The sequence below is a fragment of the Cotesia typhae genome, unplaced genomic scaffold (genome assembly GCF_013202065.1).
Source record: "Cotesia typhae breed Kobodo isofemale line unplaced genomic scaffold, CoteBio_Ctyphae scaffold_152, whole genome shotgun sequence".
NCBI classification, from domain to species: domain Eukaryota; kingdom Metazoa; phylum Arthropoda; class Insecta; order Hymenoptera; family Braconidae; genus Cotesia; species Cotesia typhae.
The window spans coordinates 2,544,802-2,559,975 of NW_027423776.1; the positions used below are offsets into that span (position 1 = coordinate 2,544,802).

The 15,174-nt window shown below is 26.7% G+C and overlaps 4 protein-coding genes across 5 annotated transcripts; 3 read left to right on the forward strand and 1 right to left on the reverse strand.

Moving 5' to 3' along the window:
• The first annotated feature begins 1,672 nt into the window (after positions 1 to 1,672).
• Mps1 (dual specificity protein kinase monopolar spindle 1) lies at positions 1,673 to 5,218 on the forward strand. The gene is made up of 3 exons (XM_074255833.1): positions 1,673 to 3,181; positions 3,260 to 4,955; positions 5,039 to 5,218. The coding sequence occupies exons 1-3, from the start codon at positions 2,064 to 2,066 to the stop codon at positions 5,060 to 5,062; spliced, it is 2,838 nt and encodes a 945-aa protein (XP_074111934.1). The 5' UTR covers positions 1,673 to 2,063; the 3' UTR covers positions 5,063 to 5,218.
• A 343-nt stretch (positions 5,219 to 5,561) lies between these two features.
• Positions 5,562 to 7,863, reverse strand: LOC141535736 (nucleolar complex protein 4 homolog). Its single transcript, XM_074255834.1, has 4 exons — positions 7,630 to 7,863; positions 7,398 to 7,500; positions 6,412 to 7,237; positions 5,562 to 6,317 (listed from the first exon to the last, which is right to left on the reverse strand). The coding sequence occupies exons 1-4, from the start codon at positions 7,771 to 7,773 to the stop codon at positions 5,831 to 5,833; spliced, it is 1,560 nt and encodes a 519-aa protein (XP_074111935.1). The 5' UTR covers positions 7,774 to 7,863; the 3' UTR covers positions 5,562 to 5,830.
• A 1,119-nt stretch (positions 7,864 to 8,982) lies between these two features.
• On the forward strand, positions 8,983 to 10,846 carry Prx6a (Peroxiredoxin 6a). The gene is made up of 5 exons (XM_074255835.1): positions 8,983 to 9,331; positions 9,417 to 9,573; positions 10,127 to 10,344; positions 10,434 to 10,506; positions 10,591 to 10,846. The coding sequence occupies exons 1-5, from the start codon at positions 9,246 to 9,248 to the stop codon at positions 10,735 to 10,737; spliced, it is 681 nt and encodes a 226-aa protein (XP_074111936.1). The 5' UTR covers positions 8,983 to 9,245; the 3' UTR covers positions 10,738 to 10,846.
• A 1,121-nt stretch (positions 10,847 to 11,967) lies between these two features.
• Positions 11,968 to 15,150, forward strand: Mkp-4 (dual specificity protein phosphatase MPK-4). Of its 2 annotated transcripts, XM_074255738.1 has the most exons (3): positions 11,968 to 12,535; positions 12,618 to 13,129; positions 13,214 to 15,150. In XM_074255738.1, the coding sequence occupies exons 2-3, from the start codon at positions 12,628 to 12,630 to the stop codon at positions 13,678 to 13,680; spliced, it is 969 nt and encodes a 322-aa protein (XP_074111839.1). In that variant the 5' UTR covers positions 11,968 to 12,535; positions 12,618 to 12,627; the 3' UTR covers positions 13,681 to 15,150. The 2 variants fall into 2 exon arrangements, with proteins under 2 accessions (XP_074111839.1, XP_074111838.1); XM_074255737.1 differs by having other exon boundaries at positions 11,970 to 12,535; positions 12,618 to 15,148.
• The last annotated feature ends 24 nt before the right edge of the window (positions 15,151 to 15,174 follow it).

Genomic DNA, 15,174 nt, shown 5'->3' on the forward strand with positions numbered 1-15,174 from the left:
AAAATAAATGTATGAAATTATATTAATTAATGAATTGACTAATTTATTATTTTTTTAACTTCCCGCTAAGAAAATTGGAAATTTTCAAAAATCAAAAAGTTATTGGTTTTACCCCGTTTTTCGAAAATCGAGTTTTCAACGATGATGACGTTTTGAGCTCCTGGGAAACTTCCCCGAATGTTTCCACGATGATGTCCGTATGTCTGTATGTATGTGTGTGGCCGTATGTAAACCTCTAATAACTTTTGATCGGCTTGGCCGATTTTATCGCGGTTGGTGCTATTCGAAGGGACTTGACTAAACTTAGATTTTAAATACAATTTGGACCGATTCGACCCGGTAGATTTTGAGAAATCTCAAAAAAACTACCAAAAAAAAATTTTTCGAATGTGGTTTTTTTAGAATAACTTTTAAACGGCTTCATCGATAAATTCCAAAAACTAATAAGCTCTTAAACTCAAAAAACTACGTCGATCGGTGTCAGCTCGGTCAAAATCGGTTGATTCGTTCGTGAGTTATCATTGTCGAAAGAAAACTTAAAAAAGTGTTTTTTCGTAATTACTCCGAAATTCTCGATCAATTCAATCTTAAAAGTTCTTTATGAAGCTTTGAAAACTTCGTCGAATACCGTCAACCACGTGAAAATCGGTTGATTTATTCAAAAGTTATTGTGGTTTGAATATTCAAAAAATAGTGTTTTATTAAAGTTCTATCAGACTTTTGAGTTCGGAGAGCTCAAAATGACACGGACATTATATTTTTGAGCTCGAAGAGCTCAAAATCGTAATAAGTGCAATTTTGCGAGTATCGAATTAGCGGGAAGTTGCAGGGATGGCCTTTAGGGTCAACCGTTTTCCGAATTTTTTTATTTACGAAAAGAACATGTCATACATAAAACATTGAAATTAAATTTAAGAAAATAAATTATCAGTAACATTTTATTAGACTGAAGTGAGCCGTCAGCTGTTGATTTTGAAAATTTTTTCAACAAATCAATTACAATAAGAAAAAATACGCTTCCAGAAATTTTCACTTGTAATTTTTATTAATTTTCACATTTGAAACTTTTTAATAATATTTTTTTTTGTAATAATTAAATTGCTATAAAATTCTAAAAAAATTTTTAATATCTGTAAATTTCAGTGTTATAACATTTTACCTTCTGAAATTACGAAAATAAAGTTAGCCGACATCTAAAAATTTTTAGAATTTTTTTTTACTGAAAAAATTATCACAAAAAAAAAAATTTGCACATGTAAAAAACTGCAAGTGCAATTTTTTAAAAAGATTTTTTTTTAAATTAAATTATTAAAAAAAAACCAAAAAACTTAGAACGTCGGCTAACTTTAATGACATTCTGAAATTCTATAATTGCTCGTAAATTGGGATTTTCAATCCGAATTTTTGAATTATTCACAAATAGTTTAGAAATGATTGTTTTTTAATTTACCAATAAAATCAATAAAATTTTCTGTTATGCATACTTCTACCCTCCATAGTATAATCTTACACAGAATTAAGCCTTGTTTACAAATAAATATCAAAGTCCGTTTTGAAATATAATAAAAATTGTTCTTAGATGACTGCAGTCATGCCATCTGCTTGTGATACTTTTACAGAAAGCCAATCATAATTCATCTTAAGAATTTAAATTTCTCCACAGATGAAAAACCGGTACAATAGCCTCATTTATAGTGTTGTCAATAACATCAACAATATTTGTGCTTAGCATTTAAAAGTCAAATTGAATATCCAATCGTAAAAAAAAAAATCATTTTTATCAATACATGTAATTACTTGAATAAATTATGAGTTTGTTGTACCAACAACCCACTTAAAAAGTATTATTTTGTTTAAGGACAGGTGTTGAGAGATGCATTTCCCTAAACAAAGACAAGAGAAAGTTTTTTATCTGCTTTTTTTACACAACTTCTGTTCGTTATTTATTTATTCACACAACTAAAATCATTACTAAGATAAACGCAGTGATTAATTTAATTAACAATTAAATTTACGTTTTTTTTTTAGTATATTAACTATTGTGTTGTCGAATTTGTTTAAATATGAGTCAAGAACTGAAAAACGATTCTTTGAGTGTTCAAAATAGTTCAACTGCAGGTACTGTAAGTCATCAAAGTTTATCAAGATGTAAATCAGAACCTGTTAGAATAAAAGAGTATATGAACTTATGTGAATCTGATGGTGATGATGATGACGACGATGATGATGGCCATGACGACGACAGCGGCGAAAAAACTAAAAATTTCGATGATGAAATTGGAGAGTCTGAATTAGATGATTGTCAGTCTTTACTACCAGACGAGAATGAATATATAAAAGACCCAGATTTGCAGTATAGTTCGGAGGCTGGAAAATCATCCATAACTGTTGTGAATACTCATGATTCTGGTATGAAAAAAATTGATATAGCAGAAGGTAGTCATAGTTCATTAATAAATTCAATGGCAACTGTTCCAGATTTTATTCAATCTAAAAGTTCTAATATTAATAGACAAAATAATGATAGGCCTCAAGATTATAAGTACTCGAATGATAATGTTGACGATTTAAAATTATCTAAACAATTATTCATTAGTAACTCACCATCAGACTTAGCCAAAGAAGATATTTCTTCTACAGGTTCATTGTGTTCTAATCCATTGGATAATTCGGTGCATAAGCAGTCAAATATTTTGTCAGCTCAAGTGTCTGGACTATCAACAATTATTAAGTCAAATTCTAATTTATCAAATTCAAATTACATCATAAAACAACCTAGTATTATGTCTGAAGCCTCCAATGTCATTCATTCGACTCAAGAAAGGCGGGTTCAATCTACCTCAAATTATAAGATGGAACCTACTTCTGCTTTAGATCGTCAGCCACTTACTAATCAATATCCAACTTTGTCAAATCAATTAGCAACAAAAACTCCACTGAAGCAAAATCCTCCAATTAGTAGTTCGAGGCCAGTACCATCACTATCACACAAAAATTTATTTCAAACACCACAAAATAAATCAACTGGAGATTATGTTAACTCATCTCATATTCAAACACCAGCAACTATATTTTCTCATTGGACGCAAAATAATATGATGAATACACCCTTACAAAATAGAATGCTTAGCTCTGGTCAGACTCCCGGACAATCACTTAGTTCTAAAAGAGATTCACGATGGTAATTGATATTATATTTTCATCATAATTACTACTTTTAGTTTTTAATTATCATTTATTTTTTATTTTTTTTTAATAGGCAAAGAAATTCAGATTCTTCAGTAAAAGGAGCCAGAAGACCATTAGCAGAGACGTCAGAAAGTCGAGCATCAGTTAAAAATTTACCATCACATGGAAAAACGCTTGAAATGAACGATAATCAGAGTCGTGAACATTTGAAAACTATTCCTGAAAAATTATCACTTGTTTCATCTGTTAGTGACTTTAAAGAAAATAGGCAGCCACCTGTTCGAGACATTTCAACAAATCAAGCTGAATTGAAATTTCAGTCATCGGAGAATGATTCTCAAAAACATTTTATTACGTCAAGAAGTAGATCAGCAGAAACTATTCCTGATTATTATAACACTGAAAAAAAGAATGCTACAGGTGAATATGTATCTAAGAACTATCCAGTATGTAATTCATCAAAACATACTGAATATGAAATTGATAAACATCGAGGTGAGTTGAAGAATAATCCTGCAACACATATCTCTGATACTTATTCCACTGAAAAACGACATACCATGGGAGATCATATACCTAATACTTATCAAGTTAATCATCAATCAAGACGTACTGAATACGAACTTGAAAAACACCCAAGTGAATCAAAAGGTACATTAACAAAACCTCTTTCTGAAAAACACGCAAGTAATAGACCTACAGTGACGCATGAATCTGTAGCAGCGCGTGAGAATATAAATAAAAATCCAGTGGTTGATAATGTCAAAATTCAAGCTTCAGTGCCTTCAAGTACGAAAAAATCTCAACATGGAAAGACAATTACTGTTAAGAATAAAGAATATATGATTCTAGGTTTCTTAGGTCAAGGAATGAGTGGAAATGTTTATCGTGTACAAGACCTAAAGACATTTGAATTGAGAGCTATTAAAGTTGTTGATCTATCACGGATGGATAAAGAAAATATGCAAAGTTCCATTCAAGAAATAAATATGCTTTGTAAGCTGCAAGCTCCATGTATTGTACAAATGTTTGATTATGAGATAATAGGTCAAACTATTTATGTTGTTTTGGAAATGGGTGATACGGACTTGAGTAAATTTATCAAAACAATTTGTGCTGAAAAAAAATTACCAGTTACAATGATATTGTACTACTGGACTGAGATGTTAACAGCTGTTAAATATATTCATGACCACGGTGTTATACATTCAGATTTGAAACCAGCTAATTTTTTACTTGTACGAGGTAGATTAAAACTCATTGATTTTGGTATTGCTTCGACAGTTCACGGTGACATGACATCAGTTATAAAAAACGTAACTGTTGGTACTCTAAATTATATTAGTCCTGAAGCATTGATGGATGTTGATGAAACATCACATCAAAACAGTAAATACAAAATTAGCTACAAATCTGATGTTTGGTCTCTTGGATGTATTTTATATTCTTTAGTATTTGGATACACTCCTTTTCAACATATTCGTCAAAATTGGGCTAAAATTGGAGCTATTACAAATCCGTCAACTAAAATATCATTTGATCTACCATCTAATTCACAACCAATACCTTTAATTTTGATAGATGTTATTAAAAGATGTTTGAATTATAATCCAAAAGAAAGACCATCAGTTTGTGACCTGATTAATATTCAATATATATCAATAACGAGTAATAATGCTAATATTTCTAAACCGAATATTCCTCATAACACTTTGGTAAAAATAAAACAGGCATTGGATGAAAACGAATGGCGTCAATTCATTGAGGTAAATAAAAGATAAAGTTTTGTTGACATAAAGTACATAAAAATTATTTTACTCAATTATTTATTTTTATTTTATATTTACAGATTATGGACAACAGAATAGTTTAAGTCAACTGATATTTTTAATGGGCCCGATTATGTATATATAAAAAATCTATATGAATACTTATAAAAAAAAAAACAATCTAAATTAAACGTTTTTATAGCTTGTTTGTAAATGATGAATTAATTTCATCAATCATTAATAAAAAGTTTTTATATCTACTTTACAGCTTTACAATAATTATAACATAAATAATTAAGTTAATAGTTATTAAATTAAATTTTTTATTATCTGTTATACGTGGTTATAAATGTTTTTACAAATAACAAAACAGCTATCGCAATTTATCTATTTAAATTAATTAAATGTATCGACATACTTAATTGTAAAGATACAGACATTTTATAATTAAATAACTCAATTAGAAAATAAATCAAAATTATTAAAACAGAAGTGGTTATGTTATTTGTAACTTATAATAATTATCGATTGAATTTTAATATTTGTTAAAATTAATAACGGATGGTTCACAGCCGTACAAATTAAAAAAAAAAAAAAAAAAAAAAAAAAAAAACCCAAAACAAAAATCTTTTACAAGTTACTGAAGATGGAATTTTTAAAATGTTTAAATCATTTTCTTTCAATAGATACTACTAACGAGTACTCTTGAAATGATTGAGATTACTTAGCTTATTAGTAACTCTTAATAAACATGGAAAATACATTCTATCAATCATGCGTGCTCAATGAGTACCCGCTAGAATATTTGTTTCGATATAGAATTAACAATTACCATTATTTTTTATACGTAAAACAATCACTCAATGCACATTTCATAATTGCCAGTATTGAAATAGCCTTTCTCCTTTCGGTAATGACATAGAATGCGGCCGTTCAAATGTTAACATTATATCTTTGACAGTATCTTTAATTTCTTTATTGAAAATGTCTTCTCCAGTATTGTCTAATGCAGCGGTCAGATCATGTTCTTTAGAAGACAGCGGATTATTAATAAATCTTGCTTTTGTTGCTATACTTGGCAAAACATGGTGTTGGAGAGCACGGATTTCCCACAGGCTACTGAGCAAAGCGTTGCTTTGCAGAGGATCACGTTCTTCCATGAGAAAAGGATCTCCTACACCAGGATAATCCGATAATTCACCACCATGAGGATGGTCTATAAGACACTTTAGACCAGGATGACGTAAGAGAAGATTACCAATAAATTCTAAAATAATCATAATGTCTTCCGGAGGAGCAACGAGAGTTAAACGAGCTAAACGTTTGATGAAAGCTGCAACGAGTGCTTCGGGTAAATGTCTGAAAAGTGGAAAACAAAACAGTATAAAATCTATATATAACTTGATATTCTTAATTTAAATAAAAAAAAAAAAAAAATTGAGTGATAACTTACGTAGATTGTAAAAATAAGTCAGAAAGATAAAAAAGTCGAGCTTTGTATTTGGTATGAAAAATTTCCGGCTCAAACATGGCATAAAGTTTAGTAAAAATATTGGGATACTCTAGATTATGCTTTGTGACGAGTTCGTAAACACCTTTAAGAGCAAGAACTCCAATCGGGCCATCAGCATCTAGTGAATCCATCAGAAAATCTGTTAATAATATCGGTTTTTCTAAATATTGAATTACCCGTTCAACAAGAACAATTAACAGCAATTTGTGTAGTTGAGGCGTTAATTCCCAGTGCATGATACATCCCCAAACTTTGTTCAAAGATTTTTTGGCTGAGGATTGATCCCATGTAAAATTCACTGGAGAATCAGGTAAATGGCATAACAATTCTTGATTTTCACTAGTTGCGTTGTATATATTTTCTTTAGCCAATGCCAATCTGTTGATAAGCTCCAAAAGATTTTTAATAAATAATTTGTGTGGTTGTCTTTTAGGAGTTAAAGATGGAAGTGTTTTTAATGTGTAGTATAAAGCATCTTTGTATCCGAGTATTTCTTCAAATTTTGATATAAGATGAGTGTTGTCTTGATCCGGTGATAACAGTGCCATGAGAATTGATTTCAATCGGTGTACGGGGAAAAAATACGCATGATTTTCACGTGCATCGATTGGGTGTTTTCCTTCTTCTGCCATCAATTTAATTGCAGTTGTTAAAGCTTGATTTTGTATTACTGTTCTATCACTTTCAAAACATGATAGGGTTTTTGACCAAATTTCTTCATAGTATTCTCTTAACCAATTAGTGTATTTAATTTCTGGACTTGGTTCTAAATAAAATTTAAAAAAATAAACATTTATAGTATTAAAAAATAAAATTCATAATTGAAAATATATTTTATAGCTGAGACAAGAAAAAATTTTTCAGCGTTGTATGATAGTCATGTTAAATATAAAAAAGCCAATTAATTACTATTATAATATATTTACCGGAAATAGTAATTGCTATTGTCCTTTCCAAGTACATATCGCCTCTTCTTAAAACCTCTATAAAAATTGTCTCTAAAGTCATCATACACAGATTAGTGGAATTCTAAAAATAAATTTTAAATTAAGTGTTAATAATTATAAATATTAAATCTTATGATTATAAAAAAAAAAAAAAAAAAAACCTAAGAACATAACCTCGTGGTAAAAATAATTTTTGATTAAATTAACTTACTTTCCATTGGCTGAGTATATCAAAAAGGTTATTTGCATATTTTCTAGAACTTAAGAATTCGTGTGCTTTATGTCTAAATTGTTTCGCTGACATTTTGTAAAACTGTGAATTATCACCGGGATCTGTTGTCGCGAATGCTGCCATTATGCTGGTCTCACTCTCAAGATAGAAAAAAAAATTCTATATCTTAAAATTTTTCACTCTCAAAACTGTACGATCCGATCAACAAAAAGAGAGATGTGAGACCAACTTCAAGACTATAAAACATAAAATATTCATTTTGCACATGCGCTCACAAACTATATATATACGTAAATTTGAAGTTTTATCGTCTAAGGTAGTAATTTCGACTTAGTATAGTTTGTGCGAGTGCTATCTCTCTCACTCACTATCGTTTGCTCACTTTTACTGATGACTATTTTCGAATAACTAATTTATTCTTTACTATATTTCTCTTTACAAATCGAGAAACAATTTTTTATGATGATTAACGTATAATTATTATTCATTAGATTCATTAAATTCTTGCAAAGGATTTAAATTTCTCAATATCTTGATGACACTGAAGTTAGCAGATGTCTAAAAATTTTTGATTTTTTTTATTAATTAAATTACAACTAAAAAGATATTTATAAAAAATTGCACTTATAGTTTTTCAAGTTTTTTACATGTGACATTTTTTTTTAATTGCTTAATTGAAATTTTTTCAATAAAAAATTTCTAAAAATTTTGAAATGTCGGCTAACTTCATTTTCATAAATCTTGACGATTTAAATTTTATAAAAATTAATGAGAATCAATTTAACAGATAATAATTCATTTTAAAAATTTTTTTAACAAATAAATTATGGCAAAAAAAAATAAAAACAAAAAATTGACATCTAGAAAATTAAAAAAGTAAAAAATGCAATTTTTCAGAATTAATTTTTTCGAGCAAATTTATTTCATAAAAAAAATAAAACAATTACAATAGTGATAGCTAACTTTAATGGCATTATAAATTATAAAATTTCAGATTTCAACCAAGAACGAAAAGCGATGATTTTCTATAAATTATTTATACCTTTAAAGAATTTTTTTCAAGTCCATATTGTACGTTTTTTATTTAGAGGAAAATAAGAATGACACTGAAGTTAGCAGACGTCTAAAAATTTTTTATTTTTGTTTTTAATTAAATTTCAATTAAAAATATATTTACAAAAAAATGCACTTATAGTTTTTCAAGTTTTTTACATGTGAAATTTTTTTAATTGTTTAAGTGAAATTTTTCAAAAAAATTTCTAAAAATTTGGAAATGTCGGTGAAATTCATTTTCATAAATAAAAGTAGGAAAAAAATCGTATCCTAAATAATTATGCTGGTAGTAAAAAATTAATAAAATTTAGGATTGTTTTGTAATAAAAAATTATTATTAAAGATAATCCGTAGAAATGACTTTTTCTCCTCCACGCGGTTTATTCTTTATCTAACTATATCTGTATAAAAAGGTTAGATTTTTAGCGGTTGTAACCATTAGTTATATACCTCGCTGTATAACTATCTTTTATTTTTTTAAATATTTGCTTGACATCTACTAAATAATTTTAGACATACATTTGAAAAATTAATTATTAAAAATGGTTTTGTTGGGTGAAACTTTTCCAAATTTTACGGCATCAACCACCGAAGGAACTATTAAATTCCATGAATGGCTGGGTGATTCGTAAGTGATTAAAATTACATCATGATAAATGTATGCAAATAATTTATTAATATTATTACTTAATTAACGTATTTAACTTATTTAGGTGGGGTGTCTTATTTTCTCATCCGAATGATTTTACGCCGGTTTGCACAACTGAATTAGCTCGTGTTGTCCAATTAATGCCAGAGTTTAAACGTCTCGGTATCAAAGTTATTGCGATGTCTTGCAATTCCATTGAAAGTCATATAAATTGGATTGAGGTAACTTTTTTATTTTTTTTTTTAAATAATATTTCTTTTCCCCAAAATATTGACAATTCTAAAAAGTTTTTAGATACTTCAAAAATTTTTAAATAATATCAAGTAAAAATATCTATGATACCTAAATTCACCAGCACTAGTTATTTTTATGACATTAAAATTATCTTTCGTATGACCAATTTTTAACTTTATTTAACAATTAAATTAATTATAAAAAACTATTTTTAAAAAATTGCATTTTTTAATTTTTTAAATTTCCAGATGTCAATTTTTTTTCTTATTTTGCCATAATCTATTGTTAACAAAAGTACCGAAAATTATCGAATATTTGCTAAATTAATTTTCATCTATTTTTTGGTTTTGTTTGAATAATAAATTATGAATATTTGAATATATTATATAAATTGCATTCATATATTTATAAAATTTCTACTATAAACAATAGTTAACTTGTAAAAAAGCTCAAAGAAATTGTCAGATGTCTGTTAATTTGGTAGTCAAGTATTCATCATTTTCTTACATTTTTAACCTGACGATTTTTTAATTAATTAAGGATATTAAAAGCTACGCTGAAACTTCTGTGGAACAGTTTCCATATCCCATAATAGAAGATGAATCTCGTACATTATCTACATCTTTGGGAATGTTAGATCCTAATGAGCTAGACAGTAATGGACTTCCTTTATCAGCACGAGCAGTATTCATCGTAGATCCTAACAAGAAAATGCGTTTGTCAATTTTATATCCAGCAACTACTGGGCGGAACTTTGAGTATGTTGTCTTTATTATTTATTCTAATTCACATCTTATATTCTATATTTGGTTTAATATTGTTTATTAATTATCTTGTATAATTATAGTGAAATTGTAAGAGTTATTGAATCTCTCCAGTTGACTGACAAATATTCAGTGGCAACTCCTGTTGATTGGAAGGTATAATTTCATCTTTTAACAAAAATATTTTTTATTTTTCATCCGACTATTTATTATAATACTATATTATTGTGGATGTTATAGATAGGTGAAGATGTAATGGTTCAGCCTAGCGTACCTAATGAAACGGCCAAAAAATTATACGGTGAAAAGTTGAAAATATTGAACCTGCCTTCGACTAAATCATATTTGCGTATAGTACCGCAACCAATGGACTCGTTACAAAATTAAAATTTATAAGTATATATCACTTCCTAAATTTTTATACTGGCTTATAAAAAAGTTTAATATTTTGCTTAAATTTTTTATTTTTAAATAAATCCTGTTAACACAATTAAAATATTTTATTATTTTTTCACTCAACAAATATTTTTACATTAGCTAAATTGAAACGGTCTTTAAAATCTACTGTTGATGCTTATTATGTTTTGTTTGTTAAAGATTCTGTGACAAATATTTAAATCTTGAATGTATAACATTATATGAAAATGATTACATCGATTTTTTACAAAAATTATAAAAACGAATTAGTTTGAAAGTAATTAAATCTAAAGTATACTGTTAATCTACTTTACAGTAAAAGTTCGAAAGGATCTAAATTTTATGAATATCCTAAGTCAATTGAACAATTAAGTAATTATGTAGATATTCACAAAATACCAATAAAATATTCAAGATTTTTTATAAAATAAATTTATGACCAGGAATTTTTTTTGATTTTATAACAACTTGAAAAATTATTAATAAAATTTAGTTCCGTAATAAATATCAAGTTCAGCTCGACTAGAGAAGTAAATAATTGTGATTAAAAAAACTTTATTTGATTTTGGTTTGTTTTTATGAGTTTTAAAAACTAGCAGTATTGGCTTAGTTTTTGAAATTTTTAAATAAATAAATATATATAAGTATATCTTTAAATAAGATAAGTATATCTTTAAATTACTTATCTATAATTTAAGTATTCAATGTATATAACATGAATTCGCATTAATGTTTGTAAAATAAAGAAAATCACTGCATATAATAGAGAATATCACGACAATTTCTTTACAATGGATTTATTTTCTTATTTATTCATCTTTCAGTCAATTATTTCCATAAGAACTTTCATTCAATATTTTTACATTTTCATAAATAATTTATGACATTAAATTTAACTGTCACTTCACAATTATTTTAATTTTTTTTAACAAATAAATTATAGCAAAAAAAAGTTATTAAAAAAATGGGCTCGTAGAAATTTAAAAATAATTTTTTAGAACAAATTTTTTTGTTAAAGAAAATTAAAAAATTGTCAAGTGACAGCTAACTTTAATGCCATAAATAATTTAACAGATTAAAAATAAAAAATCGTTTAAATATTAATATTTTTACCGCTTAAATAAACAGCGCCATCTACGGAGAGTATACGTGAGTACACATGTTTAGGTCTAAAAGAAAAAAGTATGAATTTATAAACACCTGTCGGACTGTAATAGTGCATTGTTGTTATTTAGAGTATTTGCTAAATATTTAAATAAAATGAGTTTTAAAAATATTATTTATCCAATAATTGTGTTTTATAGAATTGTTTATTTAAAAAAAATATAATATATTTAAAAATTTTTTATTGAAACTCTAAATTAACACTAAGCAAAATTCTAAATTTATTTTTTAACCAATAAAATATTGTTATTAAATATCTATTCAATCGACATAAGTGATATAAATTAATAATGAAACAAAATTGTTTTATGGGAATGTTTATAATAATGTGAAGAATCAATAAGTATGAAAAGACTTAATTTTCTGTTAGATACAGGTAGAAGGAAAGAGTAATTCTTAAGTGACCTAGAATAGTATGAACATAAAAAATACTGAATTAAGTACATTCCATTGATGTTGAAGAATTTTGTAATATTTGTTAATGAAAAGTATTAAATTTCTTAAAACTAATTTTATCTGCGAAAAGTAATTTATTATTTGAACGTGATTAGAAACAAAAAACTATTTAAACTTAAAAGAATAATAGGAAAGACATAAAGTGAAGGTAATAATTGTAAATTAATTTATAATAATATAACTGCATGTAATGCTCTATGAAATTAATTGATAATTACAATTTATTTTAGGACAATAAAAATGGCTAATAATGATAGTAATGAATTAACTCGAGAAGATTTTGATGCTGGACCATCAAGCTACGACGAAATAGAACCAAATTTATATCTTGGAAATCTTACAGCTGCAAAAGACATAAAATGGTTAAAAGATACTAAAATAAGTCACATACTTACAGTCGACTCATGTCCATTACCTCGACAAGTAGAACAACTTCCTAATATAAATTTAAAATTCATTCAAATAACGGACATGCCTAGAGAAAATATCTTGACATTCTTTGAAGATACCTTTAAATTTATTGATAACGCATTACAAAACGATAAAAAAGTTCTAGTCCATTGTTATTTTGGTGTTTCGAGATCAGCGACGCTGGTTATTGCTTACATTATGAAAAAACATAAAATGACTTATGAAGATGCTTATAAATTAGTTAAGTCAAAAAGACGTTTTGTTGGCCCTAATCCTGGCTTTATAGCGCAATTAAAATTATATGAAACTATGGGTTTTACTATTGACAACCGTAATGTTGAATTTAAAATGTATCGTCTTCAATTAGCTGCTGATCATGTTCGTAAAGCTAAAATTCTTTCTTCAAATTTTATAGATTTAATAAAACCAGATCCACAACTGACCACAGTTCGTCCAGAACCAACTGTCTACCGCTGTAAAAGATGTAGGAGAGTAGTTGCAAGTGTTAGTAATTTACTGCCGCATTTTCCAAATGAGCGACAAGTTTGGCGATATATTAGCAACAAAAAATATGATGGATTATCACCAACACAAATCCAAAAATTAGCTAAAATTGAAAAAGATAAAAAAGATGGTATAAATAATTCAACAGAAGCATGCACAAAAACTCATTTTATAGAACCATTGGCATGGATGAGGGATATTATACATAATGTTGAAGGAAAACTTAATTGTCCAAAATGTGAAACTAAACTTGGTTCTTTTAGTTGGGTATCTGGTTGTCAATGCCCTTGTGGTGCTAAAGTTGCACCAGCATTTTATTTAGTCCCATCCAAAGTTGACTGGAGTAATGTCGTACAAAATGTCTTAGTAACTGTTTAATAATGTATAATTGAGGTGACAAAAGATTATATCGTGTTGCTACTACCAAAAGGATATATTAAAAATTTTTTTCTCTCTAATCAACTTGGATATGTAAGAAGTGTAAAAACTTATTTTCATTTTCAATTTTTAGCTTTAAGAAATTGAAAAATTTAATTTCTTCTTACGAAAGTTTCATATTTTCAGAAATTGATAAAGTTATTAGTTTAGGTTTGGGTTAAAACGTCAAGATTTCATAAAAATTTCAATTTTTTTTAATTTAACTGAAATCAATAATTTTCGAAAATTTTAATTTTTTGTACCAAAAAGTTCAAACTTAAAAAATCTAAATCTGGAAGTTTGAAATGAAAGTAAAATTTTTTCAGCAAATTTGTACACTCTCAACGTGATTAGGGAAAAAAAATTTTTTTTGTTCGTCCTTTCGATATTCGTAGCGACATACATATTTACGAGTGTGTATAATAATTTGATCGGTTCGTATGATACGATGATTGTCATACACAATAAATTAAAAGTTCGGGAAAAAACCAGAGAGATAAGAAAAATAAAAAAATCTCAGATGAGCTGGACTGAATTCGGAGCTACAACAAGTCTAACCAATAATTCAATGATTCATCCATATAAATATAAAAAAATAATAATATATTCATATAATGTTGTAACATTGAAAACCGAATCAAAATTTTATGCAATTTACAAGACTTCTTACACAATATTCTAACTTTGTGCCAACGTCATAATTTTTAATAATCTATCAGATTTTTATTTAAAATTTTCATCTTCTAACTTTTATTTGTTTAAATCTTATAATAATAATAATAATAATAATGACAGTAATATTAATTGATGTTGATACGCAAATAATTTATTTGTACAGTTAGTATTTAGAATTATCTTTTATATGATTAATTTGCACAGTTTTGTGTTATTTCATTTACATATTCTATTTCATGTGACCACAGTATTAATTGTGGAAACTAAAAACTGTTATTTAATTAATAAAATACTTAATCACTGAGTAAATGTTTTAGTAAAAATACTTCATTTATATCATGGAAATACTTAATTTGAGACAAATTTATACATACAAAAATTGATTATTACATATTAATTTACGATTTTGTTTTTGAATTTTTTTTACTTCAAAATTTATCATTAATATTAAATGAAGTTTTTTTGTATTTCATTAATTCGGATCTTGTATTATAAGTTAGTTTATTTTAATATCGTTATTGGAAAAAAAAATTTTTATAAAATGTCTGAGTATTTTTAAAAGAGTGTTATTTTACAATAAATAAAAATATTTCAAGATTTTGTTGAGTGTCAAAAATTTTAATATTTATATTATCAAAATATAGTAAAGAAAAAAGTCCAAAAATTTTAGACAAATATTTAATTTTATTTACCTTCTATCTGAAATTAAAATAAAATCAAAGATAATGTATGGTTTTTATTAATAGCCCATAAATGAAAATTTTTTTTAAATTATAAAAA

Bases quoted from the DNA above. Each gene is read 5' to 3' on its own strand.
- Mps1 (XM_074255833.1), top strand. From the start codon at position 2,064: ATGAGTCAAGAACTGAAAAACGATTCTTTGAGTGTTCAAAATAGTTCA. The intron at 3,182-3,259 runs GTAATTGATATT...TTTTTTTAATAG, and splicing joins TCTAAAAGAGATTCACGATG to GCAAAGAAATTCAGATTCTT. The intron at 4,956-5,038 runs GTAAATAAAAGA...TTATATTTACAG, and splicing joins AATGGCGTCAATTCATTGAG to ATTATGGACAACAGAATAGT.
- LOC141535736 (XM_074255834.1), bottom strand. From the start codon at position 7,773: ATGGCAGCATTCGCGACAACAGATCCCGGTGATAATTCACAGTTTTAC. The intron at 7,501-7,629 runs GTAAGTTAATTT...ATTTATTTTTAG, and splicing joins ATATACTCAGCCAATGGAAA to AATTCCACTAATCTGTGTAT. The intron at 6,318-6,411 runs GTAAGTTATCAC...TCCACTTTTCAG, and splicing joins GACTTATTTTTACAATCTAC to ACATTTACCCGAAGCACTCG.
- Prx6a (XM_074255835.1), top strand. From the start codon at position 9,246: ATGGTTTTGTTGGGTGAAACTTTTCCAAATTTTACGGCATCAACCACC. The intron at 9,332-9,416 runs GTAAGTGATTAA...TAACTTATTTAG, and splicing joins CATGAATGGCTGGGTGATTC to GTGGGGTGTCTTATTTTCTC. The intron at 9,574-10,126 runs GTAACTTTTTTA...TAATTAATTAAG, and splicing joins GTCATATAAATTGGATTGAG to GATATTAAAAGCTACGCTGA.
- Mkp-4 (XM_074255737.1), top strand. From the start codon at position 12,628: ATGGCTAATAATGATAGTAATGAATTAACTCGAGAAGATTTTGATGCT.